The 25,010-nt window shown below is 36.7% G+C and overlaps 3 protein-coding genes across 3 annotated transcripts; 2 read left to right on the top strand and 1 right to left on the bottom strand.

Moving 5' to 3' along the window:
• Positions 1 to 4,810: 4,810 nt before the first annotated feature.
• noxo1b (NADPH oxidase organizer 1b) lies at positions 4,811 to 8,528 on the top strand. The gene is made up of 8 exons (XM_057357943.1): positions 4,811 to 4,966; positions 5,068 to 5,148; positions 5,248 to 5,320; positions 6,117 to 6,300; positions 6,400 to 6,605; positions 6,710 to 6,820; positions 6,901 to 7,018; positions 7,644 to 8,528. The coding sequence occupies exons 1-8, from the start codon at positions 4,901 to 4,903 to the stop codon at positions 8,164 to 8,166; spliced, it is 1,362 nt and encodes a 453-aa protein (XP_057213926.1). The 5' UTR covers positions 4,811 to 4,900; the 3' UTR covers positions 8,167 to 8,528.
• Positions 8,529 to 10,487: 1,959 nt separating this feature from the next.
• Positions 10,488 to 12,028, top strand: rnf151 (ring finger protein 151). Its single transcript, XM_057357952.1, has 4 exons — positions 10,488 to 10,514; positions 11,102 to 11,247; positions 11,325 to 11,421; positions 11,523 to 12,028. Exons 1-4 carry the CDS (start codon positions 10,488 to 10,490, stop codon positions 12,018 to 12,020), a joined length of 768 nt encoding a protein of 255 aa, XP_057213935.1. The 3' UTR covers positions 12,021 to 12,028.
• A 58-nt stretch (positions 12,029 to 12,086) lies between these two features.
• tex2l (testis expressed 2, like) lies at positions 12,087 to 24,929 on the bottom strand. Its single transcript, XM_057357939.1, has 12 exons — positions 24,555 to 24,929; positions 21,398 to 22,684; positions 20,715 to 20,915; positions 20,282 to 20,546; positions 19,899 to 20,125; positions 19,614 to 19,757; positions 18,471 to 18,570; positions 16,104 to 16,236; positions 14,936 to 15,058; positions 13,855 to 14,067; positions 13,356 to 13,476; positions 12,087 to 13,224 (listed from the first exon to the last, which is right to left on the bottom strand). The coding sequence occupies exons 2-12, from the start codon at positions 22,673 to 22,675 to the stop codon at positions 13,075 to 13,077; spliced, it is 2,955 nt and encodes a 984-aa protein (XP_057213922.1). The 5' UTR covers positions 22,676 to 22,684; positions 24,555 to 24,929; the 3' UTR covers positions 12,087 to 13,074.
• Positions 24,930 to 25,010: the final 81 nt, after the last annotated feature.

The following is a 25,010-nucleotide window of genomic DNA, read 5'->3' as shown; positions in this document are numbered from 1 at the left end:
AAATCGTTATCCACTCATATCAGTTTCTCTTTACATCAGGTTGCCCGTTTTTCATTCTGCTTTGGGATTAGTTCCCCTTGTTTTGGGAATATTGATAGCAAGAAAATAATGTTCACTTGTCAACATCATCATCTCCTTGTGACTTAGTCTATTCAAACACGGACTTAGAAGAAATGTCTAAAAGGCTTTTTAAGGGTAATTGAGCATCAGATCTATATGAAGAGTTTGGTTCCAAAATGAGATAACTCAGTTTTAAAAAAATTCTGTTAAAAAATATGTTTTTTTTATTGTGCATTCAAATGAATATCAATCAAACTGCAGATTGTTTGTTTTAATTAAAGCCATAATAACTTAAAACATACAGCTAACTAACACAATTAAAACATTATAACATAATAAAAAACATGATTTTTGAAAAAAGTTTTGAAATTTTGGAACTGAATTCTTCATATATAACAATATAGAAGACTTAGAAATGTAATGTTTATTTTGTTTGTCTGATGTTTTTATGGACAAACTGTAAAGTTTTATCCGAATTATGCAACATTCATGATTTGTTTACAGTGGAATGCAAACCATGTGCAAGATTAGATACTAAAAATAAAGAAAGCTCAGGCTCCTGTTTTCCAGTAATGCTAAATGTGCATCAGGGTGGGTCATTGGACAACCATAAGGAAGTTTACCGGACATGACAAAAGCTATTACAGTAAGAGGAAGAATGATATGCTCTTTTCCTTGTTTAGGCAGAACAATAAAGTTTACCTAGTGAACTGTTGGCCAAACCATTCACCGAGAATAGAATTTATTGTACAAATGTCATAAAAATATAAATCTACACAAGGCTCTTTTGATAAATCAATTAATTTGACAGTCTGGTATTATTGTTAGCAGTCTTATTGTTGCTGTCATTAATTTACTCACAACAAATATTATTGTTCTAATAGTGATTCATTCACAGGTGTGGAGAATTAAATGCTTATTTATAAAATGCATGTCTTTTATGAATCATCGTCTCCATTGTCACGTAGGTATGTGATAGTTAATTTATCAATGTCATACTTGTTTTAAATTTTAAGGAAAGATAAATGCCCCAGTGACAAGCATTCAAAGGCACATTGTTTTCTGACTGCTTACAAAATGTTCATCAAATATTATGGTACTTCTAAATATATAGTACATTATATTCAATGTGCAGATTTACTGTAAGGTGTTTGTGATATACAGTAATATTGACCAAAGTCGTGTACTGCCTTTTGCTTGGTAGTGAGTAATGTTTGGCTATAAGGATGCCAATAGAGTTAAATGATAAGGTGTGTAATAACAATAGAGCTAAAAGCATATGGTTAGTTTTGCTAAATGCTTGAAAACACCAAGGGGCGGTTTCCCGGACAGGGTTTAAGATAGTCCCAGACTAATTAAAATGTTAGTACCGTCTTGATCGAAAACAACTTGCATATCTTAAAATATATCAGTGCGATTGTTTTGTCTCAAGATGCACACAGTAATGTTTGTTTGTAAAGTATGTTTTTTTTAAATATCCTAATTTAGCTAAAGACAAATCCTGGATTAGTCTAATCTCTGTCCGGGAAACCGCCCCCTAGTGTTAAAATGTAGTTCACCCAAAAATGAAAATTCTGTCATCATTTTCTCACCCTCTTGTCATTTCAAACCTGTATGACTTTCTTATATATGATAATTGGAAAAATACTGGTAACCCAACAATCGTGGTACCCAGTTACTTCTATTGTATAGACACAAAACCAATGCAAATGAATGAGTACTGCAAAAACTGCAAAACTTCGAAATATCTTGTGTTCTGATGAAGAAAGTAACAGGTTTGATAAGGGTGTGTAAATGATGACAGAATTTTCCTTTTTGGGTAAAAGATCCCTTTAAAAATGTTGCTAGCAATCGAATAGACAAACTTTTACTTGTTTTTCCAAATACTATAGCATTAAATAATGCATTGGTTACATTACAAAGAACTTTTACAGAAAACGAAACATAAACGGCTTCAACGAGTAGTTGTGTTACAACAATGATTCTAAACATAGAATAAATATTAACTGTTTCACTTCCTGAAACCTCCCAAACACAACACTATAACAGCGTATTTAAATCCAAGTCATTTATTTATAAGCTATTATAAAGAAAAGAACTAGCTAGAGAAACTTTTCAAGCATTTTAAAATTAATTTAGATCAGGGAAAGCATTCACAACCAGAAACTTTTAAAGTGCTACTTTTTACTGTATACCATTGTAAAATGCAAACTGTGTATAATCAAAGCATTGCAATGTATTGTACTAAAGAAAATAAACAGACAAAAAAAACACTTCTGCAATTTACAGATCAGCAACAATTTGAAATATTCGGACCCCCTCTACCTTTTACCTAGGGACTTTCATGGTGTTAACTGTTTCGCAAGAATCATCTTATTGTTCTCCATTGCCGCTGGCTCTGAATCAACATATTTTCCCCAGGATTGCCCCTGTTGGGTTGGTGGTACACGAAAAGCACGTGTTTGGTATTTTCACATGAGGGGTGAAAACGTGCCATCGGGGTCCTCTTCCAGGTGATGATGTGGGAAGCATGACAGCCTACTGTTGATGACCTTGAGCAAGATTCTGTGGAGGAGTCTTGGCGGTTCTTCACAGGCTTGTGATGCCAGCAGCTTCAGATCAATGTTCTAACTGTCTGCCCTCTCACCACCCTCGGTTTGAAGATACACCTGCGAGTCCCTCAGACTGTCCACCCCCGCACCAGGTCATCATGGTCTAAATTCATTACTAAAGAATGACAGCCACGATCTGCCCACACGGGTTATTTTGATGAAAAGTCATGCTTTACGGGAAAGGTCCAGCTGTCTGTAATTGTGAATCTGACTCAGCAAAATGTGACTGCTTTTCTGTTGTTAGGCCTACTCAGTGGTGTGAAGTATTGGAGTAAATGTACTTAGTTACTGTACTTATCTTTTTGGTTACTTTGTAGTTGTACTGAGTATTAAAGATATTAGCAACTTTTACTCTCTACTTGACTACATTTTTTAATAAGAATATATACTCTTTACTCCACTACATTTGTAATGACTAATGCAATTACACATTACATTTTGCATGGCACCTAACTTTTTCTGCAGCAGTTCATTTCTGTTACAGAAGAAGCAACATTACCATTTACAGGGCATTTAAGGTTCTATATCTTGTGCATTTTTGAAACTTGTCAACATGGCTTCTTTATGTCAATGTGGGTGCATTTTCAGGTAATTGACATCGCTGGTGTTAGCCCGCGATAAAGCCAAAACCAGCATGTCCAGTGCAAAAAGGCTTTGACTCGTAATTTTTTACTTAACATTATTTTATCTATCCGTTTTACATAAGAGACCTTTTTGAAGAATATTGGTTTCCTTATGAGCACTTGAGCTTAACTGAGACTTGGGTGTCTGTAATAAACGTAGGCTATGGTGTCGACCTGGATTTGTTGCAATTTTGAGGTGTTCAGTTTGATGCGATTGCTCTCCTCATGAATCAACAGTTTCTTGTTTTTCACTGACATACTATATCTCTTAAGTGTTGAGTACAAGTGCTTCTTGAGCCTACATTCAGTATGAGTTAAATACTCAAGTACTGTTAAAATCAGATACTCTAAGACTTTTACTAAAGTCGTTTTGGACTTTCGTGACTTGTAACTTGTAATGGAGTAATTTTCACTGCACTTTTACTCAAGTATGGTAGCTTTTACTACACTTACTTTTGTATGGTTTTCAGGTAACACCTCTGGGCCTACTACTGATGAAAAACATTTCTATCTATCTAGGATTCAGTGTTGGGTGTAACTAGTTACTAAGTAATTAGTTACTGTAATTTAATTACTTTTCCCTTGGAAAAAGTAAAGTAAGGGATTACTCTTATTTTTCTGTAATTTAATTACAGTTACTTCTGATGTAATTAAACTAAATCCTTTGTGTAATATGTGTGTGCAATAGTGGAATTGACATAAAAATTCAAAGTCTAACTTTAAAATCCTTGCTTTAATGTATAATTCTCACATTTGTAATACTTTGGTCAGTTAATAATACTACTTTATGTAGTTTAATATTATTTATTTGAATGAATTAAATAAGCCATTTCATGTCTATCCTTCAATCCCTTAACTAATCAAGGTTGATGTAGGATATAGAAAGTAATTAGTAATAAGTAACTAAATACTTTTTGGAGAGAGTAATTTGTACAGTAATCTAATTACACTACTGAATATGTAATTAGTAACTAGTAATTAATTACTTTTTCAGAGTAATTTACCAAACACTGCTTGGATTAACATCTTTTGTAGTTTTTTGCAAAGAAAAATAGCTTTAATGCATTGTCACTTTGGATTAAATTGAAATCTTGTTAGGACCGAGAATGATGTTGATTATGTTGGTCCTATTTAATGAAATCAAATTAAATAAAGTTTTATTGTGCATTCCAAGCAATCAAACTACAGTTGGGTTGTTTTGAATAATAACTCAATAAACACAATAGCACGGTAAAAAAAGTTTTAAAAGATTTTTAAGAGTTATCTGTTTTTGCAAATAAACTCTTCATTTGTATTTTTATATTTTTAATTCAAATACCACAGTCATATGGTTTCTGCAGTAATCATCGCCAGATTTGAAAACAACGCTGATATTGTATCACTGAGCCCTTCACTGTTGCGCACTTTCACATGAACCTCTCCCGCCCACCTCGAGACAACGCAACGCACGTGAGCGCGCCGACACTCTATCAAACCCTCACGTGAGATAAACAACACGCCCATGTGCGGCAAGGATATATATATTGAGGATGCTGGGGGTGCTGAGCTTAAACAAGGAAGGAAATATTTCTCGTGTTGATAACTCTCCTCCGATCCGCGTCAGCGATGAGTGAACCGCGCTTTCCCGTTGATGTCCGAGTTATCGGAGTCATGCAGAAAGAAAAGAGCAAAGTAAGAATATGGTGTATTCTAAAATGTTTTGCATTCTAACATTCAGTAATAGATAAATGATGTATATCGCTTGTTTATGGTGAGGTTTGTGGTTGTTGCAGGTGTACATGACATCTGTGTTATGGTCTGACAAGAGCGAAGTGACAGTGTATAGATCCCTCCGCGACTTCAAGACGCTGCATGTAGGTTTCTGAATTAAGTTAGCCTGTTTGCAATGAGCACAAATCGTTATCAGACGTGAAAAGCGCGTCATTTTATTTACTTTACTTTTAATTTAACAGAAACAGCTGAAGAAGAAATTCCCTGTGGAAAACCCACTACGTAAAAAGGACAGAGTGCTCCCACGATTTGGAGGTACAGTATGGGTGACAGTTTCTCTTGTGGTTGAAAAAACGTTAACCAAGGCATTCCATAGACTTACATTGTTTTACACTCATAACCTAGGGTTGGCAATCGTTTGAATTTTATCGATTCCGATTCTGATTCCAATTGCGATTCTGCTTATCGATTTCGATTCATATCGATTCCCAGTTTCGATTCCACAGTTGAAGTAAAACATTTAGATATCAACCTGTATGGTCATTTAGCCTACTTATTCACTTGTTTGCAAATATATATATATATATATTTATGAGCACCGTTTTGTGTATATATACACATAACCATGTTTTTTTCTGATTTATTACAATTTGTATTACCATAGTTGAACTACATCATGGTTAAACTGTAGTAACTATTATGAAACTATGGTTAATTTGTGGTTCCTGTGCAAATACTGTAGTTAAACTATGCTTACTATAGTAAAAATATTGTTAATTTTCATAAGGGCTTTTATTGAGATATCAGCAGATCACGCAACGCGTGTTCTTTTCTGAAAATATGCACACAGGAATTGATAAGTATCTGATTCCTATTCCTTTTGTTTCCGATCCGAGTCCTAGCCTTTCGATTCCGATTCCAAATTGGAATTGATTTTCGATTCCCAACCCTAGTCCTAACCCAGACTCTAACCGAAAAGAAAACTCTTTGCATTATTACAATAAAAAAACTTTATCTAGTATGTTTTTACATTGTTTTAAAAAAAGGGACGTTGCCATTCTGCTTGATTTGTCAGGTTTTGCTCACTTTTGGGTACAAATTTGTTTTGCAGCCAGAAACGTAAAGAGACCCTTTCCGACGAAGGGTCTGAGCAAGTCTGTGGATCGACTGAAGAGTCTGGAGAAGTACTGTTCCAGTCTGCTGCAGTGTGACTCTACTGTATCACATTCCACAGAGGTCATTCGATTCTTCCTGCCAAACGAACAAGAGCTTCAGCCAGAGTTTACCCAAAACAGGTAGATATCACTTAGACTATCACAGCATTTGCCAGGTAGTTTGATCTGTGCCAGCTAAACCTGCTGAAATTTTACGTATACCTCTTTAACTGTTTGCAGCGTGATGATTCTGCAATCAGACTTCATCCCCTCTGCCAAGGTAGGAGCTGACATGCAAAAACGTCTGAGCTTTGGCAATGTGACCCAGCCTTTCGTATCCAAGACGTATCGATGTGTGGCTCCGTATGAGACCAAGGACACAAAGAACAAACCCTTTAAGGTTGCTGTGGATAAAAGACTGGATGTGCTCATTAAAGACCAAGCAGGTATTTTTTTCTTCTTGTGACTTGAACTGAGAAGATATTCATTGAATTTACTTTATATAGATGAGTTCTTCACAGTCTGTCTAATTCTTTGCTGTTGTGGACAGGTTGGTGGCTTGTTGAAAATGAGGATAAACGTCTAGCTTGGTTTCCTGCGCCCTATCTGGAACTATGTGATGAGGAAGAGGATGAAGATGAGTTTGACTCAACTTGTGATAGTAAGATGTGACTGTTATGACGACTTGTCATTTTAATAAATGTCCCAAGAAGCTTTGCTAATTCTATATACTCTTTCCAGTGTCTTTGTACTGTTCCACCCGAAGTTACACCTCAAAAAAAGAGGATGAGCTTTGTCTGAGCATCGGCGCTGTTGTGGAGGTGTTACAGATGTCTGATAATGGCTGGTGGCTCGTCAGGTATTCATTTGTTTCCTTTACACTGAACTGACATTCGAGGACTGATAAGAATGTAAATGTATTTTAAGACTCGTATATAAATAGATCAGAAGTATGGGGAATGTCATAAGGAAACAGTTAAATGAGTGAATAAAGATTTACAATAATAGTGAGGTCGAAGTTTGGTAGGGAAATTGAAAATATGTAAGATTGAAAGACAATAGAAATCACAAAATGAAACTGAAAGTTACAGGTAAATAAACTGCAGGGAAGAAAAGCAAGGTATAGTGTACATGATATCCCAAAAAAGAAAATTCTGTCATCATTTACCCACCCTCATGTCATTCTAAGCCTGTATGACTTTCTTTCTTCTGAAGAACACAAAAGAAGATATTTTGAATAACGTTGGTAACCAAACAACATTGACTTCCATTATATGGACACAAAACCACAGGGACATTTCTCAGAATATCTTCTTTTGTGTTCCATCTCATATTCATGTTTTGAACAACATGAGGGTGAATAAATGATGACAGAATTTTATTTTTATATTTTGATTTCTCTTAACACAGAGAAGTATATATAAATAGGATTGTTGCATTTAGAGTTACATCTCAGATTTAATCAAAACTTATTTTTGAAACAGATACAACACAAAGGCCGGATATGTGCCCTCCATGTACCTAAAGCCATACATCAGCCCTACCTTTAGCTTTCAGACTCTTCAAAGAAAACTTCACAGCGCCACTATCAACCTGTCCACCTCCAGCTTCATTCACAAATCCCACTCTCTGGAAGTGCTATCAAAGAGCGTTCCAGAACAACGCGAGGAGTCTGGCAGTCTAAAGAGCATCTTCAGGGATGATGGAACCGATTTCAGCTTCAGTTCTTCAGACACTGACTCTATAAGCCAGAGTGTGTCCAGCTCAGATGGAGATGAGAGCTTGAGACAGCCGAATAAAGATGACAGCGGCATTTCCAGTGGCCAGTCTAGCCCCTCCATCTCTAGCTACCCTGTGAAAGCAGCCATGGTCCCCAGAGTACCACCCAGACCCCAAACTCAAGAGATCCTAAGTCGATGCACGACCTTTACCAGAAAAGCTGCTCTGGCGACCTCTGCACGTCTGTTTCCTCGAAGAGCAGGTTTTGTCGATGGAGGTAAAACATGATAGTCTGAGTTTAAAGGAAACCAAAATATAAGCGCATAATCCAAATACATTTTTCTTTTCATAACATCTTTGTCTGTGTTCTTTCATCTATGATTCACCTAAATGATGAAACACTGGTTCATTGTAATCTCTACTCTATGTAATCCATTTAGTAATATCTATTAAATATTACAGTAAATAACTTAAAGGAAAAGCAGTTACAGCATGCATACAGTATATACTGTACAGGATTTGAATGAACCATTGTACTGTGTTTTTACAGATTTTTTACTTTAAGGTTATATTCAGACCTTCAGTCTTTTATTTGTATGTCAATTTAATGGTATTCCATACTGGAAATTTGATCTACACTTTTGGTTATAAGCCTGTTTGAGATTCAATAAATGTTTCAGACTGGAACCATATCAGTGTTTGTGTTCCCATAAGATTAAAGTTGTAACTGATGTAAATATCAAGTGTAGCGTCAGTTCTGGCAGATCACGTGAGTCAAGCTTGCATCACATCAGTAATCAACGTTAACCAATAGTCATACAACACATACTAGACTGCGTGCTATTTAAGTTGCCTTTCTTTGCTCCTTATCAGCTGCTCAATCGTGCTGCACTCAAAACCCACATCCATCCCCATCTCCATATCTGCACGTATCTGTCGGATCATTTAATTTAATCCTGTTACGCATCATGAACTGTTCTGGTTCCCCAGGTGGGGGGACATGTATTGCTGCGCTCCCGCTCTGTCCATGCAACGTGGACAGAGTTTGCCCAGGACAGTTTCATTCCGCCAACCTTAAATATTGCTATTGTTTAAATATTTGACGACAGCGGTCCTGACAGAAGTACACAGACATACACATGCATGTATTCACAAAGTGCACAGAAATGGTCTTTGTAAAATATAAACAAATCCTTAAACTGTTCAAATTACATTACATCATTTGAGGTTTCACCATAGTTGGTTGACTAGGGTGATAAATGAAAATGCATTCAAGGAGACATTGTGTGTTTCTAAGACTTTGACATGTTAAGAACTTGTCAAAGGGTTCTGTTTTCATGCCACGATAACATGAAAAACATAATCATTGCCTGCTAACAGGTGTATTGCTTCTTCCAAAAACTTTGGAAGGTCTTTAAGTTTACTACTGTATTCTGTGGTCGAGTTTGAAAGGTAAAAGTTTCCCTTTAATGAAGTAATTACAGGTACAGTATGTGCATAATTGATCAAAAGATAAGGTAATAAGGTGTAAATATTAACATAAGGACAACAATCTCTTGCTGGAAAAAAACTGAGCCTTTCTTAAATCACAAACAGTGTACAGTAAATACATTTTCTACACAGGGAAGTCAAACTTTACTGCCTTTGTCACACTTTAGTGTTTGTTTTAGTTATACGAGTACACGTGGTTGTTAACACGTGTTGGTGAATTCACCTGGCAGATTTCCCTTCTTGTGTTAAGACATTTAATCATGTTCATAGCCTAATGCACATTTACTTACAGTATTGTTCCGAGACTATTCCACCTTATATACTTATTCCCTTCTATTGACTATGCCACATGTTTATGGGCCAATAAATTATATTTTATTTATATGTCTTTAAAAATCTACATTGTCCAATGGGTGAGAATTAAATTTGAACAATAAGAATTTGATAAGATGCCAAATCTATTTGTTATTTAATGTCATGTTGACCTCTGCTCACTGAAGCATGGCACGTTCTAAAGCTGATTTAATGCAATATTTATTGTTAGAGGAAACAATAAATATATGTTTAAACCATTAAAAATACTTCTATAATATTCCAAGCAGAGGGGTAATATAGTTCCTTACACTTATTGGTTGGTATCCAGTACAACCTGGTGTGTTCTGTATTGTAAAAAGCTTTTTAGACTCCTTACAGAATACTAAGTATAATGTTATTCCAAAAACAAAGTTGTTGATGAGTTCAAAGATTAAAGGGTGAGATATAAATTTCGAGTACTATATATACTGTATTTTTACACTTTTAGTACACAATTGTGCCCACGTTCTCTTTGGCCATTCAGATCTCTGCACTGTGTGTACAGAAAAGGGCTTGTAGCCTCGAGAGCAGACAGCCATTGACAGTTCAGTGGTTTCCATAGCAATGCCTTTGTCTAATAAGTAAAACCTAGATGGTACCAAAACAGAATCCCAGTGGATACTGTCAAAAAAGTTGTCAGGTGCCAAACACATTTGTAACTTGTGCTAGAATGGAAACTTGGGGAAGACTGAAAATCTGCAGTGTATTTCTGAATCATCGAGGGTCAAGTGATCTCCTTTGGCATGTTTTAGCTGTGAGCTGTCATGATTGATTTATTTCTGGCTGTTCAAGTTTTAACGTCACATGTATCAGCTGTATCGTTCAACGCACTAACAGAGAAAAATGGTGAGTTTCTTTTAACTCTTGTTTCTTTCGTTACATTGAATATTTAATTTTCTTTGTAGAAAAAAAGTTAAAATAATGTATATTTAAAAAAATAGTCATTCTTAATGTACCTTGTGTTGCTTAATTTTAGCATTCACTGTAAAAAAACTGTTTTATTTGTGTTATTTTACTGTTATTTTTTAAACGATTTTTACGTATAAAGTAAAAAGTGTAAAATCACAGAAAAAGAATACAAATTTACAAGAAAAACATTTAGACAGTGAAAAACTGTTATTTTTACGGTATATTTCTGGCATCCCAGCTGCCAGAAAATGTTCTGTTTTTACGATTCTTTTTATACAGTCTGTTTTTGAAACACAGTAAAATTACCGTCAAATTACAAAAAAAGACTGCAAATTTACAAGAATTTAGAAATTTTTGTTAAAAAAATTACGGTATATTTACGGTACAGTAAATTTCATTTTTTTACAGATCTTTTACAGTGTTGACATGACAACAAATATGACATTTTTTTTATATTGTGTGATTTCAGAGTGGAGGCTATGAAGTGGAGCAGTTTGTGGACACTCCGGACCATGATCTGATTTGTGTCATCTGTAGAGCGGTCATATGCTGCCCTGTACGACTTACATGCAACCACGTCTTCTGCAAAGAATGCATTTTACTGTGGATGAAACGGTATCAATTTAACAACCAATAATTGTAAAGCAAATAATTGGATTTTTAAGCAAGCATTAAAGTCTCTGTGATTTTAGACAGGTGAAATGCCCATGCTGTAGGAAGTCTATCGACCAAAACCAAATGCTTGTTTTGTTTCGTTTGAGTAAATCCATCGGCCGTTTAACAATCAAGGTAGGCACAATGGATAATACACATTTATGTTACTTTATAAATTATTTCAAAACACAGCATTTAAAATATAAACTTGATACAACATGTGTCTTTGTTTTTAGTGCCGAAACCAACAACAAGGCTGCAGGGCCACTTTCCCTCTTTCCAGTGAATATCTCCACATCTCTAACTGTCCATATGAACTGCAGCTCTGCCCGTATGATGGCTGTGGAGAACAGGTGATGAGGAAAGACGCGCAGGCCCATGAGCAGAGCTGCAGCTACTGGAGACAGCTGTGTCCAATGGGCTGCGGCACGATGCTCTTGCGTGAGAACCAGGACCAACACAACTGCTACAGAGAATTACATCATCGCTTTGTAACCGAGCGGCGGAAGCAGAGAGCCGTTGCAACCAACCTGCGCAGGACGATAATGCGCATGCAGAGTCGCATGGCTCAAATAAAGAGGCAGATAAACCTGCTGTGTGAGAACCTGGAGCTTGGTGATCTGGAGGTTGAAGCAGAGCAGGGATCTAACACTTTGACAAACACTAACACCAGCCACAACTCTAGCAGACATCATCACAGTTCAAGAGTGAGATCTACATCACATTCACTATAACCGTGAAAACAGCCATTTTACAGAATACAGTAATACATTCAAGTTTTTGTATGCATTTGCATTTTTATTAAATGTTTGCTAAAACAGAGAAGCAGAGTCTTTGTCCTGTTTTTTATGTATCTAAAAGACAGCATAGTTTGTATTACACATCAATATTACAAATTTTACAAGTTTCTAGAAAATAGAACATGATTAACAAAAAAGAATATTATTTTTAGAGTATTTCTAATGCGTAAACCGTAAACAAAACAAATTTTCACATTTAAATGCTTGCATGTGGTTGGAAATAACAATTTTGAAGTGAAACAAATATTTTTTCTTTTGTCTTTGATGTTTGTCAAAATGATGCCTTTTTTAATGAGCGGTATTTAATTTGACAGTTTTACAAAATGTATTTTATTTAAGCAATTATCTAGTACTTTAACAGGTTTATGACAAATAATGCCTAAAACAACAGCTGTCATGCCACGGTGTAAATACAATGCAGCAATAAAATGGTTTACTGACAAAGCAAGCCAATATGGCAACAACATCTATAAACTGGCACGAAAGTGACTGTAAAACCGACAAATGGCCCTTTGTGCTTTGTAATCATTGTATTAGATGTCTAATTAACTCATTTTTGTGTAGATTATAAAATGGATAGTTCCAGTCCTTGATGCCAACTGGTCAACAGCTGTGGTTTATTCATGATTCACAATTTCACTGAGCTACAATTTGTATTTGTTACTTTTTTACATATCAATGACCATATCTTCTAATAGAAGTATTGCATTTATTTATTTTCCTTGAAAGAAAAATTATTTACATCAGTAATATTTCTGGTAAACATTTCATGAAAACCATTAAGCACCCAAAATTGTGCCTTTTAAAAACAATATTATGACTATATTCACAATAAACCACAGCATGCTTATGTATATTTGCTTATGTATATTTGAAAGCCACTGATCGTTTGATCTGTGCTGTAATGTTTCAATAAAATTAAATCTGAATGACATCAGATTTGAGTTTATGGAACTAGTGTATTTTTATGTCTGTCCACAAGGAGGCACTACTGTAATTCTGAAGTCTGTTCCGTATCACATCTTTCAGTGGAGGCAACAGATGAATGACGGGAAACCTGTGCAGGGTGTACATTTTCCATCCCAGAATGCATCAGTGGCAAGTAAATATCATCCATGTTGGGCAAAACAAAAACTTTCTGGAAAATAGAAGAACATTGAGAAATTGTGATGTGGGTTCTTTAGGCATTTAAAAATTGCAATATGCTTAACATGTTTGTCTATGTGTAGTTACGTACATTGAGTTCTCTAAAGAGTGCTGAAAATGTACCTGAAACTCATCCTGTAGCTTCTTTTCAATCCATTCAGTCACATGACAGAAAGTCACTTCTCGTTCTCCCAATTTGGGTCTGACTCTTAGATCAAGCTTCGGAGGGAAGCAGAAACTGTACCTGAGAAAACGCCACAAAAAGTTTCTAATTGGTTATTTTTATGATTACTTTTATGATTTAAAATGAAATAAAATAAAAATATGAAATAAGATTTTAGCTGTGGTTTAGGATATTTCAGTCTAAGGGCTTGTGCTTTACCCCAACGCTACAAGATTTCCTTTCAAATACAGCTTTAGACATGTTCTAATCCTTAAATCTCAAATTGAAATTTAATTACAATCTTGTGTCAAACTTGTAATCAAAGAGCAAATAATACCAAATTCTAAGGAACATGATTAATCGAGATAATCTTTGTAAACATCTTGTGAGCTTAGGCAAAGCTTCACTCCCTAATGCAACATAAGCAGAGCATGTCAGTTTTAAGAGAATGGCACATACCATATTCTGTCAGTGGGGGGAGGAGGAATGTTCACAGCAAGTGTTCCAGAGAGCTCCTGAACTTCCACCGCAAGCAGCAGAGGGGTGTTGGACATTTCTTCAAACTTCTTTTTGATGTATTCATTTTCTGTGGCCTTCTGAAAGCACTTTGATTTAGCAACCTTGTCAACAAATCGCAAAATCCGCCTACTAGTGCTGCCACCTGCTGCGGCTCTGTGGGGAGAAAAAACAAATTTCATTAGGTGGCGTTGAAATTTTGTCAAAGAACTAAAAAAAAGAACAGAAGTAATAATATGTTAAAGACGTAATATAAACACAACATTGCCCTCATAAGTGGTGTATAAACACTATGTCTAAATAGTAAAGAGTCGCCCATTGTTAATATTACAAATTACATTTGGCAGACACTTTTAGCCAAAGTGACTTACATTGCATTATACTATACATTGTATCTGAGTATGTGCAATCCCCTGGGATTGAACCCATGACCTTGGTGTTGCTAGCGACATGCTCTTACCACTGAGCTACAGGAAAGCTTAAATGAACAAAAATTCTAATCTGAATGACTTTGTGCAAAACACAAAAGATGTTTTGAATAATACTGGTAACCAAACATTGGCGGTACGCATTCATTCTATCGTATAGACACAAAACCAACGCAAGTGAATGGGTACCACCATGCTTCGGTTACCAACATTCTTCAAATGATCTTCTTTTGTGTTCAGCAGAAGAAAGAAAGTAATACAGGTTTGAAATGACAAGAGGGGGAAGAAATGACAGAATTTTCATTTTTCGGTGAACTATCCTTTTAGTGGACCGTGGCCCAGTAGGGTGTCTCTGACAATATTCAAGGAGGACAAAAGATGATTTCAAATGATTTAACATAAAGTACATTTAAATAGTCTTATTATAATAAAATCCTAAAAAACAATCAAAATCTAGTTATTCTTGTAACAACATAGTTTTCACTTTGGTAAAAATGCATCATTGATCTCAGTAGAGTTAATTGAGTAGGTTTTATTTTGTGATTTATTTTGATTTCTTTTCAGTTAACAGTAAAGCATGAGTTAACAGTCATTACCCCTCCGCAGCAGACAGAGTCTTCTCTGCCAGAGATCCATGAGTGTCAGCAGTGTCATCTTCATCAGAGGATCCTGCACTTGAAGATTCTTCATCACTGTCAGCCAGCACTGAGATTCTAGACCTGACAGAGATTCATTATAAAACTATTTTATAATATATTTATATTAATATTAATACTTTTAATTTAGACTATATATTATATTGTTATACAATATCATTACAATGTGTTGAGCATCTTGCTTAAATACAAGCAAGGATACAATCATCTTGGGCCACAGGCAGAGTACACCCTGAATAGATCGCAAGTCTATTACAGGGCACTCACAGAACTAAAATTAATTTATTGTCTCCAGTGCACCTAGACTTCATGTATTGGACAGTGGGGAACCCAGAGTACTCAGAGAAAACACACAATGACAAAGAGAAACTCTGTTGAGCCAGGACTCAAACCAGGAACCTTCTTGCTGAGATGCAACGGAGTCCCCATTGTTAATATTACAAATTAAAGGGACTGTTCTCCCCCCAAAAAACTGTCATCACCTTCATTTCATTCAAAGCCTTTATGTGACTCTTTTTCCTGTGGAACACAAAAGAAGATATTTTGAAAAATGTCTTAGTGGTCTTGTGTCCATACAATGAAAGTTAATGAGGGTCAATGTTGTTGTCAAAATATCTTCTTTTGTGTTCTGCAGAAGAAAGAAAGTCACAGAGGTTTGGAATGACATGAGAAGATGACAGAATAAAAAATTTTGTTTGAACTATGCCAACAAAATCTCACGGCAAAAATGTAACTATTTTACGATGTGGCTAATTCGTACAATCTCATTGGTATATTTTAGTATGATTTGCTTTTGCGCCAGTGACGTTAGGGGTGTGGTTTCAGTATTGCTTTTTTTCTAGTAATCATACGTCTTTGTACGATTCACAACGTACGAATTCATACGGGAAAAAAAACCACCTCGTAAAAAAGTTACGAATTCCTGTGAGAAAGGTTGACTATGCCCATAAATATGTTTTTCTAAATAAATTAAAAACTTTTATAATCAAACAAAATACCAAACAATGTGGTTTTAAAACTTGCTGACCCTGCTGTTCAGGCAACACTAAATATTGGAGAAAAAAATATATTCTTCAGGATAATTTTATTTAATTCTACAGAAACTCACAAATCATTGATGGTCTCCAACTCTGTGTCTGCTTCCAGTACTCCCTCCTTTCCAAGTCTGGAGAGGTTAATCTTGGTCTCCAGAATCATTTGCAGAGCCCCTGTGTACTCCACTTCCAAATGTAACCAAAGACCTGACAAAAAAAGACATTTGAGTTGAGAGTTGATGGAAAACAATGGAGGAACAGGACACAAAAATAAACCCGTATCTCTAACATGAGCATCACATCTAACTGAGTTTACAGCACAAGAGCAATGCACTACACTGTAAAAAAATTGCTGTTAAAAAACTGCCATATTCTGACAGTAACATACTGGTTTTTTTTGTTAAAACAGTAATATACTGTAGAAAACAATGCATCCTGGGCATTATTTTGCAGTTTAAGAAACTACTGTTAATTTACAGCCATCTGTCAACAGTAATCTACTGTTGTACTGTATGCAATGCATTGTGGGCTGTGTTAACCCCTTCAGACCCTGCTTCAATAAGAATGGACATTATGTCTTTTTTGGTTTAGACCAATAAAACTGCATGTTTCTATCATTTTAATAATACCTCACAGATTGTTTACCAAGTTACTGGTAACCTCATTGTCTTGCCCCTGTTATATTTTATTTGATGATGTTATGTTTTTCAAAAAAATCTAAAGATATATTAGAGTTGTACAACACAGGATTTTATTTATTTAATGTCCATCCCAGTGGACATGCGGTCTTAAAAATTATAAAATGGCAGACTTTTTTGCACTCCAGCTCATTACACACAATTGGCATTTCACAAACATTGATCCCTTGATTACCAAGCACAAGCATAAATATGATCAAATCAGCCATCAAGTATACGCAGAAACCCAACAGGCACAATCACACATATAGGGCCTATACGTATATAGGCTACACATGTGGTACACAGACTGAAATACTGCAAAACATATGTTTTTTCTATTTACTTATTGTATTACTCAGTCCTACAATAAATATGTATTTTGTTAGCAATTTTTTTTACTTTGACTTCTATCACACTGTTTAGGTTTAAATTATAATTCACATGGTTAAAACATGCAATTTTATGTTGCTTCAGTTGGGGTTTACAGTGTTGTGGACTTGAAAAAAAAACATACAAAATCGTGAGTTACCACAAATCCTATTTTTTACATTTGTTTCTAAATTAAAGAACAGTTAATGTCAACTGAATATTTTTGCATATCCTTTTAGCATAGGAAAATATCAGAGGGTAAATAACAGTACAATGCAGTATTTTTTTGGAGCATGAGAATTAGTTTTGTGAAAGTTCGTGATTGTTTCGTCAGTTCAGTAAGTTCACAATTCTTTAGCGTCCCGAATCATTTTCAGTCAGGTACTTTTGGCCAGGTGGAGTTTTCCCACAAATGTCAGACTTTTCTGCCCGAAGAGGACCCACGCGAGGACGGACCATCCGTAGCGCTTTATCTGCACCAACCTGCATTTGCATGTTCAAATTACACGGTAAATAAAGCATTTTTAAAACTTTTATCGAGAGTATGTGGTTCAGAAAGGAAGTATTATCAAGTAATGTTTGAAATTGCTGCCTAACAAGCTGTAGTTAGTAACTTACGCGATTTAAAAAGGGCTCGTCTCTGCTGCCAGCATTTTACCGATAAATACGGGAAAAACAGCAATGCACTGTATTTCATTTTTACAGCAATATACTGTAAAATAATTTCACAGCATGAATAACGTAAAATTACGGTAAATTACTGGCGTCTCTGCTGCCAGCATATTACCGTTATTTTACAGAACAATTTTTTACAGTGTAGACAACATGTCTGACACAAGAAAATAATTTTGTTACTAAAACAATATCCCAAAACATATATTGCTAAATAGTCATTTTATAATAAGTACAATTACAACAACTAATGATCAGGACTTATGCATGAATGCATTTCATTTGCTTGTCACAAAAAATGTTTGTGTTGACCTGTTCACAGATTATACAAATGATGTATAATTATAGCACAGTAAAACACTCACACAACTATTAGCGCACATTATAAATCCATAAATGCTATGAGTGTCCGACTCTGCCAAATGTCATTATGTGTTACATAACACACAGATCATAAGGCAGAGAGTGAAAGACGCACTCTGGGCTCCACACAATAATAAGTCGTGGGGATAATATGCCTTACAGTAAGCGTATCACCATACAGCTGAGTGTGTTAAACAGATACATGCTCAGATACACTGCTATTGACTGAGAGGAGGATTACAGGAGGATAATAACATCTCATCTATTGCTCAGTGCAGGAACATAATAACACATACGCTCAGGCAGTCCTGATGGATGAATGACCTAATGTGCTCTTTTATAAGACTGCACGTTTACCTCTGCTGTTGACCTGTGGCGGAGACGTGCCTGTTATCTGGGGCATGCTGGAGCCCATGGCCAGTTCAGTGAGGGTCAGCTCATCCATGAAGTAAGGCAGCTGTGGGAAAAGATGATAAACATACATGCAGACATATGTGCAGGTTGGAATCATTCATAGCCTGTATAAACCTATATAGTAAACCGCTGAATAAATAACGTTTTAATAAAAATAAAATATTTTATTTGAGAATACAAAGTGACGTAATATAAAAATAAAGACATTATTACATTACTACTCATACTAGTGTATGAGATGGTTCTTGTATTGAATCACTCTTAAAGGGATAGCTCGCCCCAAAAATAAACATTCTGTCATCATTTATTCACTCTTCTGTTGGACAAATCCTGTATATAATTATTTTTTCTGTGGAACACAAGAGAAGATATTTTGAGAAATGTCTCAGTGGTTTGTGTCCATATAATAGAAGTCAATGGGGGTCAATGTTGTTACCAATGTTCTTTAAAATATTTTCTTTTGTGTTCCGCAGAAGAAAGAAAGTCATACAGGTTTGACATGAAGGTGAGTAAATGGTGAAAGCATTTTATTTTTGGGGGTGAACTGCGCTTTTAAAGGGACACATCACCAATAAAAAAAGTTCTTGGCCACTACCATAGTAGGAAAAATGACAATGGCAGTCAAAAGTGCCCCAGAACGGTTTACATTCTCCAAAATGTCTTCTTTTGGGTTCAACGGAACAATGAAATTTATAAAATAAATGTTCCTACTATGGTAGTAAATGGTGGCCAAGAACTGTTTGGTTACAAGCGTTATAGAAATATCCTTCTCCGTGTTCATCAGAACAAAGAAATGTATACAGATTTGGAACAACTTGAGGGTGAGTAAATGAAGACAGAATTGGTCATAGTGGTATTTGAATTGAAACCATTAGAATTTCTGTGATGGGTTCTTTTGGATTTCTATTGTTTTTATTTCAGCAGGGATGTCAGTTTGTCATATTCTGAATTAATCTTCAACTACATGAATTCAGTAAATTGATTTACTGCATTTTCTATGGAAATAATAAGTTCCTTTAAACTAATCTTAAACAAAATACATTATCCTATTAAAGAACATCTTGTCATTCCTATCTCTCCCCTTACCCGGATTTTGCTCAGCTTTCTCTGTATCTTGGTTGCGACTTGATCGGCCCAGTACTTCTCATGTAGGAAGTCCCAAAAGATTCGGCCAATCAGAGCATTCAACCAGACAGGCTTTGTTTCATCCTCATGGCAGCAAAAGTTGTGCTTTAACAAGGGAAGAAAGAATACTTTGAAACAATGCAAATAAGAAATAGAAGGCACACTGTCTAACAATTTGTGTTTTTTTTAATTAAGATAATGAAAACTGTCAGTCAATATGTCATTAAAATACATCTCATACCTTACCTGCTCTTTATCAGCAGGACTACTCTGGGTGCTGCTATGGCAAGGGCTTGTCAGAGGACTGTCATATCCTGAGAAGATGAGACCGGTCATGTAAGAAGTATAGTCTGGTAAAATGTTCTCCTTTATTTTGCCAACCGGGTCACTGTGGAATACATCCTCAATGTTCTCCCTACATTCATCACCATGTGACAGACCCGACGGGCATTCCACGTGCAACACAGATTTATCTGCAGAGTAAAAAAAGTGATGTATGTGTAACTTCTACAGTGATATTTTTTAGTTTTATTTAATAACTTTTACATAACACAAAGTTAATGATTTGTTTGATTTGTATGTTGACTTAATTAACTTGACTTGAGTCTATTTGATAATATGTTTCCCACCAAATACGGATTCAAAATGGTCCTCTTCATTGCAGCCGGACGCAGAAAGTAATTGATGAAACCACTCCTCTTTTTCCCGCCCTGTTCTTCCAAAAAGGAATATTGTAATAGGATGGCCAATGAGTTTCTCTGTTTTCTGCTTCTCCCCCTGTCCGTCAACCGTCTCCTCCTCCACAGCTCTTTCTCCTTCAGCCAAACGTATGCAGATGGGATACTTCCTGTTCCACACTCTTTTCCGAGCCAAAGCCAATGGCAAAATAAATACCTGTTGCCAAGGCAACAATCTCATTAATATTACGTGGCATCCTCGCAACATCAACCACATTAAAATTCAAGCCAGCTGGATTTAGAGGCCATGAGCGAAAATGTGTCATGCTATCACAGAAGACTATTGTACATCTACTAAAAGCCTATAATCAGTATATACACCAACCTTGCTGCCAGTGAGTGTAAATATCCCATAGCGGGTGAAATTCGTCTCATAGCAGGGCTCATCAAAGGCAGCCCAGCGGGGAATGTTGTTATGGGGGTAGTCAAGCCGCAAATAGGGTCCTTCCAATGTGGCATACACAGAGTGCATAAGGGATGGGTGGTAGGTTTCTACATCGTATGCGTACATTTCATTCATCCAGCCCTGAGATACAGAAAGATATTTTTGTTAAATTCTATTTTAATATCTGCCTGCATTCTCACTGCAAAGAAGACACAAATTAAAGAAGTGGAGCATCCGGATACAAGCTGTAGCTGGTTGTGTCAAGCAGTGGGCGTGTGTTATTCTTCCACAGACAGATTAATCGTGGAATGGAGAAGTAATGAGGCACTTGCCGAATCTTTGGAGAAATGCAGCAAGATGTTAAATGCATACTTTAGACACTGAGTTAAAAAAACCTATTCCTGCAGGACGTATAATTTGACACATTGAAATGCAGGCTTAGGTTTAACAGCAGTCTGCGAGAAAGTTACCTGGGGTGCTGTTCTTTTGCTTTTCTTAGCACTTAAATTACCAGTGCCTGCGATGTGTTATGCAATGTTCATTCGCTCAACCTGTTCGCATTGCACAAAGTATCACACATATTCTGCGATTAAAAATGGACCGAAAATGAGAATCAAACTCACCTTGACGCAAGGAGCTTTGCTTTGTAGGGGCTCAAAGAGAATGCTGTTATAAGGGATGAAATTTTGTCTTTTTTGCTTGGTGGATGGGTGTCTGGTGGAGCCACATCGGATGAGCAAAAGACCCAACATTAATCCAAACGCTAACCCGAAAAATAGCCCAGAACAATAAGAAGACATAGGTAAGATAAAGTAGCAGTACGATAGCAATGCGACATAGATGAGACCCTTTGGAGTTGAACATTGCTCTGCAACATCTTCTGGCAAACCTTGCTGATCGGTTCTATTCGTATTTGTGTTTTGGATCATGGTGCCATGTGTGTTGGACTCCATCATGATACGCGCAACGTCGTCCTGTCTATTGTGGTCATCATGGGCAAGGCAAGATTTATGAACACAATGTTTGCGGTGTTTCACAGGCCAGATGCACTGCGGTAGTATCTCGCAATCTGCCTTCCTTACTTTCTTCGGCGATTCGCCTAGGGTCAAGTCTGTGAGCGATTTCCCAATTCCGAATCCTTTGTAGCTCGGAGATTCCATTGACCCGGTGCTCCTTTGGTGCTTGGGGCTGCCAACACTGTCCTCACGCATGATCTTACTGAACATGCTCAGAGGTTCTTGCATGGCCTCGGAGAACTTGCGTCGAGTGTCCTCGAGCTCCATTCTGAAGAAGCTGGCTTTGGGCTCAGTAGGGGACAGGTTGACCGGAGATGGAGGGGCGGTGCGGGAGTCACCGTTGCGGTTCTTAGATTGGGTGAATTGCGTCAACAGGTGCAGATTGAGCTTGGAATCAGACTTGGATTGAGACACCTCCGGCTCGCTGTGGGAAAGCTCTGTGGAAATTGACTTGACGAGACTGAGAAGTGGCTTGGGTTTTAGAGAGGACTCCTTTAGTTCCAACTCCGTAGATAAAGACTTCACTAGGCTCGCCAAGGGCCGGTGGGTAGGTGTTAGGAAGCCAGAGCCAAGGGAGCCCGGCGAAGAGGGGGAGAGAGGAACGGTGAACGCAGGCGAGTTTAGGTCCCATTCCTCTTCAGCCTGAACGTCAACCGAACATGGCCTTTTCTTTGGGAGGGGGCTGAGTGACTTTTGGCCATCGCAGTCTAAGGTGAATATGAGGTCGTTGTCGTCAAGACTGTCCCATTCACCCTCTGTGCCGGTCAGCTGGATCACGATGCCCCTTTTGTCCGTGTCTCCTGTCTGCTGCTCAGGATGTAGACCCGGCCTCTGGATCCCACAGGGCAATGTGTGGATTCTTTCATTTCCTGTCAACCCTGCCATGATGTATCTCTAGACAGCGCAAGCAAAATACGGTCGAGTCAGCAGATAAAAGACAATGAAACTATTCTGCCTTCTGGATGTTTGAACAACAGCTGTTTTGCTTTATCTTCAATCAGCAGTTTTTAAAACAACACAAAGCCTTATGGGTGATATAAATAAAATATATTTTATGAAATTTTGTAAAATTTTTCATCTCCCTCTAAGTAAACCCTGGAAATGGAGTCTGCATAAACAGGGATTTTGGTGATAACAATCTGCCTACTCTGAAATTCGAAAAGCTGCACCGAAAACCTCTGACAGTATACTTCAACTGTATAAATGAGGATTTAAAGAGGACTTAAGAAATCTTGCACTTTTTTGGCTGGTAATATACTCTGTGCGTAGAAGAGAAAGTATTGTAACAAGAACGATTATGCTTGCATCTTAAAGCTCACTCCACCCCTCGAACCTCCCTTTCGAAGCACTACGTAGGCTGACAGAACTAAAATGTTGTCACGTTTTGGATTCTTTGCCGAAAGAAATAATGTGTTTACGGAACGCGCTCTGTAGAGCAGTTTGTCCGTTAAGGGCTACTGTTGAAACTACATGGTGAATTTCATGTAAAGGGACCTGCACTGTATGTAGATAGAAATAGCTCATTCTAAGGTAATAAAAACATAACGCTTCATTATGTAAGGTCTTTATACACATCTAAAGACATAGTTATGTATATTCTATAGCATTTCTTTCAATATATCCTTCAGAAAATTACACACTGGACATATAAAATGACATCCCAGACTTCAGTTTAAAGCAAAAAGCTCCCGCTATCTTTCTAGGTCAAGTAAGGCATTTAAAAGTAAGTTACAGGCTAGCTACTTTAATTATGTAACCTTGTGACACCAATTCCACAGCAACTGGAATCCCTTTTTAATCCCTGTTTCTTACCAAATGGATTTATGAAATAATAAACCAAAAGACGAGAACATCTACAACCACGAGTCTATAAGAAGTGCCAAGTTGGACATCTCTTATGTACAGTACGTTTCATCCAATCCTTCTGAAAGTATCATCTGGCGACCGCCAACAAACCATTCATTCTAAAAAGTGTATAAATGTTTGCATTTGCAATGACTGGGTATCTATGATAAAGCCTTTTTCACAAAAGGAATGAGCAGACAATGAAACAGCCTGCTGATGTGTTGTTTTTATAGGCTACTGTGATTTTTGATAGTGTGTAGTGTGAAACATTTGCTGGCCATCAATTTTTTAAGCTTTGTCAGATAAGTATGAAGTAAGAAGAAATATGATTCATATTGGAATGCAATAAGAAGTAAAGTAACTCACAACATTGACAAATTTATCTAGACTAAGCTGTTATATCTGGAAAATTGGCTGGCTTTGAAGTGTTTTGAAGCTTCATGCAAAATATACATTTATTAAATATGCATAGTAATTATATAATACTTTATGATATATAAACAACTGAAAAACCATTCAACAAATGACATTTCTACTTTATATAGAGCCTATTTTTTACACATCTGGCGATCTGTAACACCTACATTTTTAGTGCAGATTAATAGCACATGTCAGATAAACTGGATTTAAAGTCTTAATGGCTCAGATAGATTATCTTTATTAACCATTCAGACATTCAAGTGCCAATGGATATAGATCAAGGGAGTGTGGAATTAAAGTTTAATTTGCTGCAATTAATTACAAACACAGCAGGTGATTGTTGCTTAGGGCAACAAATTCAAAGGGCATATCAGAATAAATAATTAAATAAGTACACGTATAAACAATACAATTGACTAAAATAACTTCATGACGTTTTGAAAGAACTGTTATTCAAATTCAACGGAAGAACGAAATGAGCACAAAATCAGTAACTTACCTAAATTCTGAACCATGGGACTCCCGATCGCCAAAAGATAACAGCTTTTTGGTTATCAACGGCGTCTTCTCACTAACATGAAGTCGCAGATCTGTGAATCATTCCCAGAGAGAAGACTGCTGACACTTTCTTCAAACGTCTTGCATGATCCATAAATCTGCACACAGCTTGGCATAAGATTTTACGACGCTACTGTTAAAGACCGAGAGCGCGCTGATGGCATTCATTGCGTCCGCAGGGATGTGCAGATCTGTGCCTGCAGCGCGCACACATCCACCGAACTAAAACCCACAGTTTTCAACTACAGTATTACACTTCTCTCTCTCGTACATCATTGGTAGGCTATATTACGGTGAACCTGTGTCGACGGATTGAAACTGACTCCTCCCCCACACAGGCTCCATCCGGATGTGATCGGACGAACCGCAGTTTCTCAATCTGATTATAGAAAGCGTG

The sequence above is a fragment of the Triplophysa rosa genome, linkage group LG18 (assembly GCF_024868665.1).
Source record: "Triplophysa rosa linkage group LG18, Trosa_1v2, whole genome shotgun sequence".
Lineage (NCBI taxonomy): Eukaryota > Metazoa > Chordata > Actinopteri > Cypriniformes > Nemacheilidae > Triplophysa > Triplophysa rosa.
The sequence above is the reverse complement of the archived record's forward strand: the minus strand, read 5'-3'. Positions and strand labels throughout refer to the sequence as shown.

Coding starts and splice junctions, on each gene's coding strand:
- tex2l (XM_057357939.1), bottom strand. CDS start 22,675: ATGGCAGGGTTGACAGGAAATGAAAGAATCCACACATTGCCCTGTGGG. Junction 20,126..20,281: donor CCATTTTGAATCCGTATTTG/GTGGGAAACATA, acceptor TTTACTCTGCAG/ATAAATCTGTGTTGCACGTG. Junction 16,237..18,470: donor GCCACAGGTCAACAGCAGAG/GTAAACGTGCAG, acceptor TTTTTTTGTCAG/GTCTTTGGTTACATTTGGAA.
- rnf151 (XM_057357952.1), top strand. CDS start 10,488: ATGATTGATTTATTTCTGGCTGTTCAA. Junction 10,515..11,101: donor ATTTATTTCTGGCTGTTCAA/GTTTTAACGTCA, acceptor GTGTGATTTCAG/AGTGGAGGCTATGAAGTGGA. Junction 11,422..11,522: donor TCGGCCGTTTAACAATCAAG/GTAGGCACAATG, acceptor CTTTGTTTTTAG/TGCCGAAACCAACAACAAGG.
- noxo1b (XM_057357943.1), top strand. CDS start 4,901: ATGAGTGAACCGCGCTTTCCCGTTGATGTCCGAGTTATCGGAGTCATG. Junction 5,149..5,247: donor GCGACTTCAAGACGCTGCAT/GTAGGTTTCTGA, acceptor TTAATTTAACAG/AAACAGCTGAAGAAGAAATT. Junction 5,321..6,116: donor AGTGCTCCCACGATTTGGAG/GTACAGTATGGG, acceptor TTTGTTTTGCAG/CCAGAAACGTAAAGAGACCC.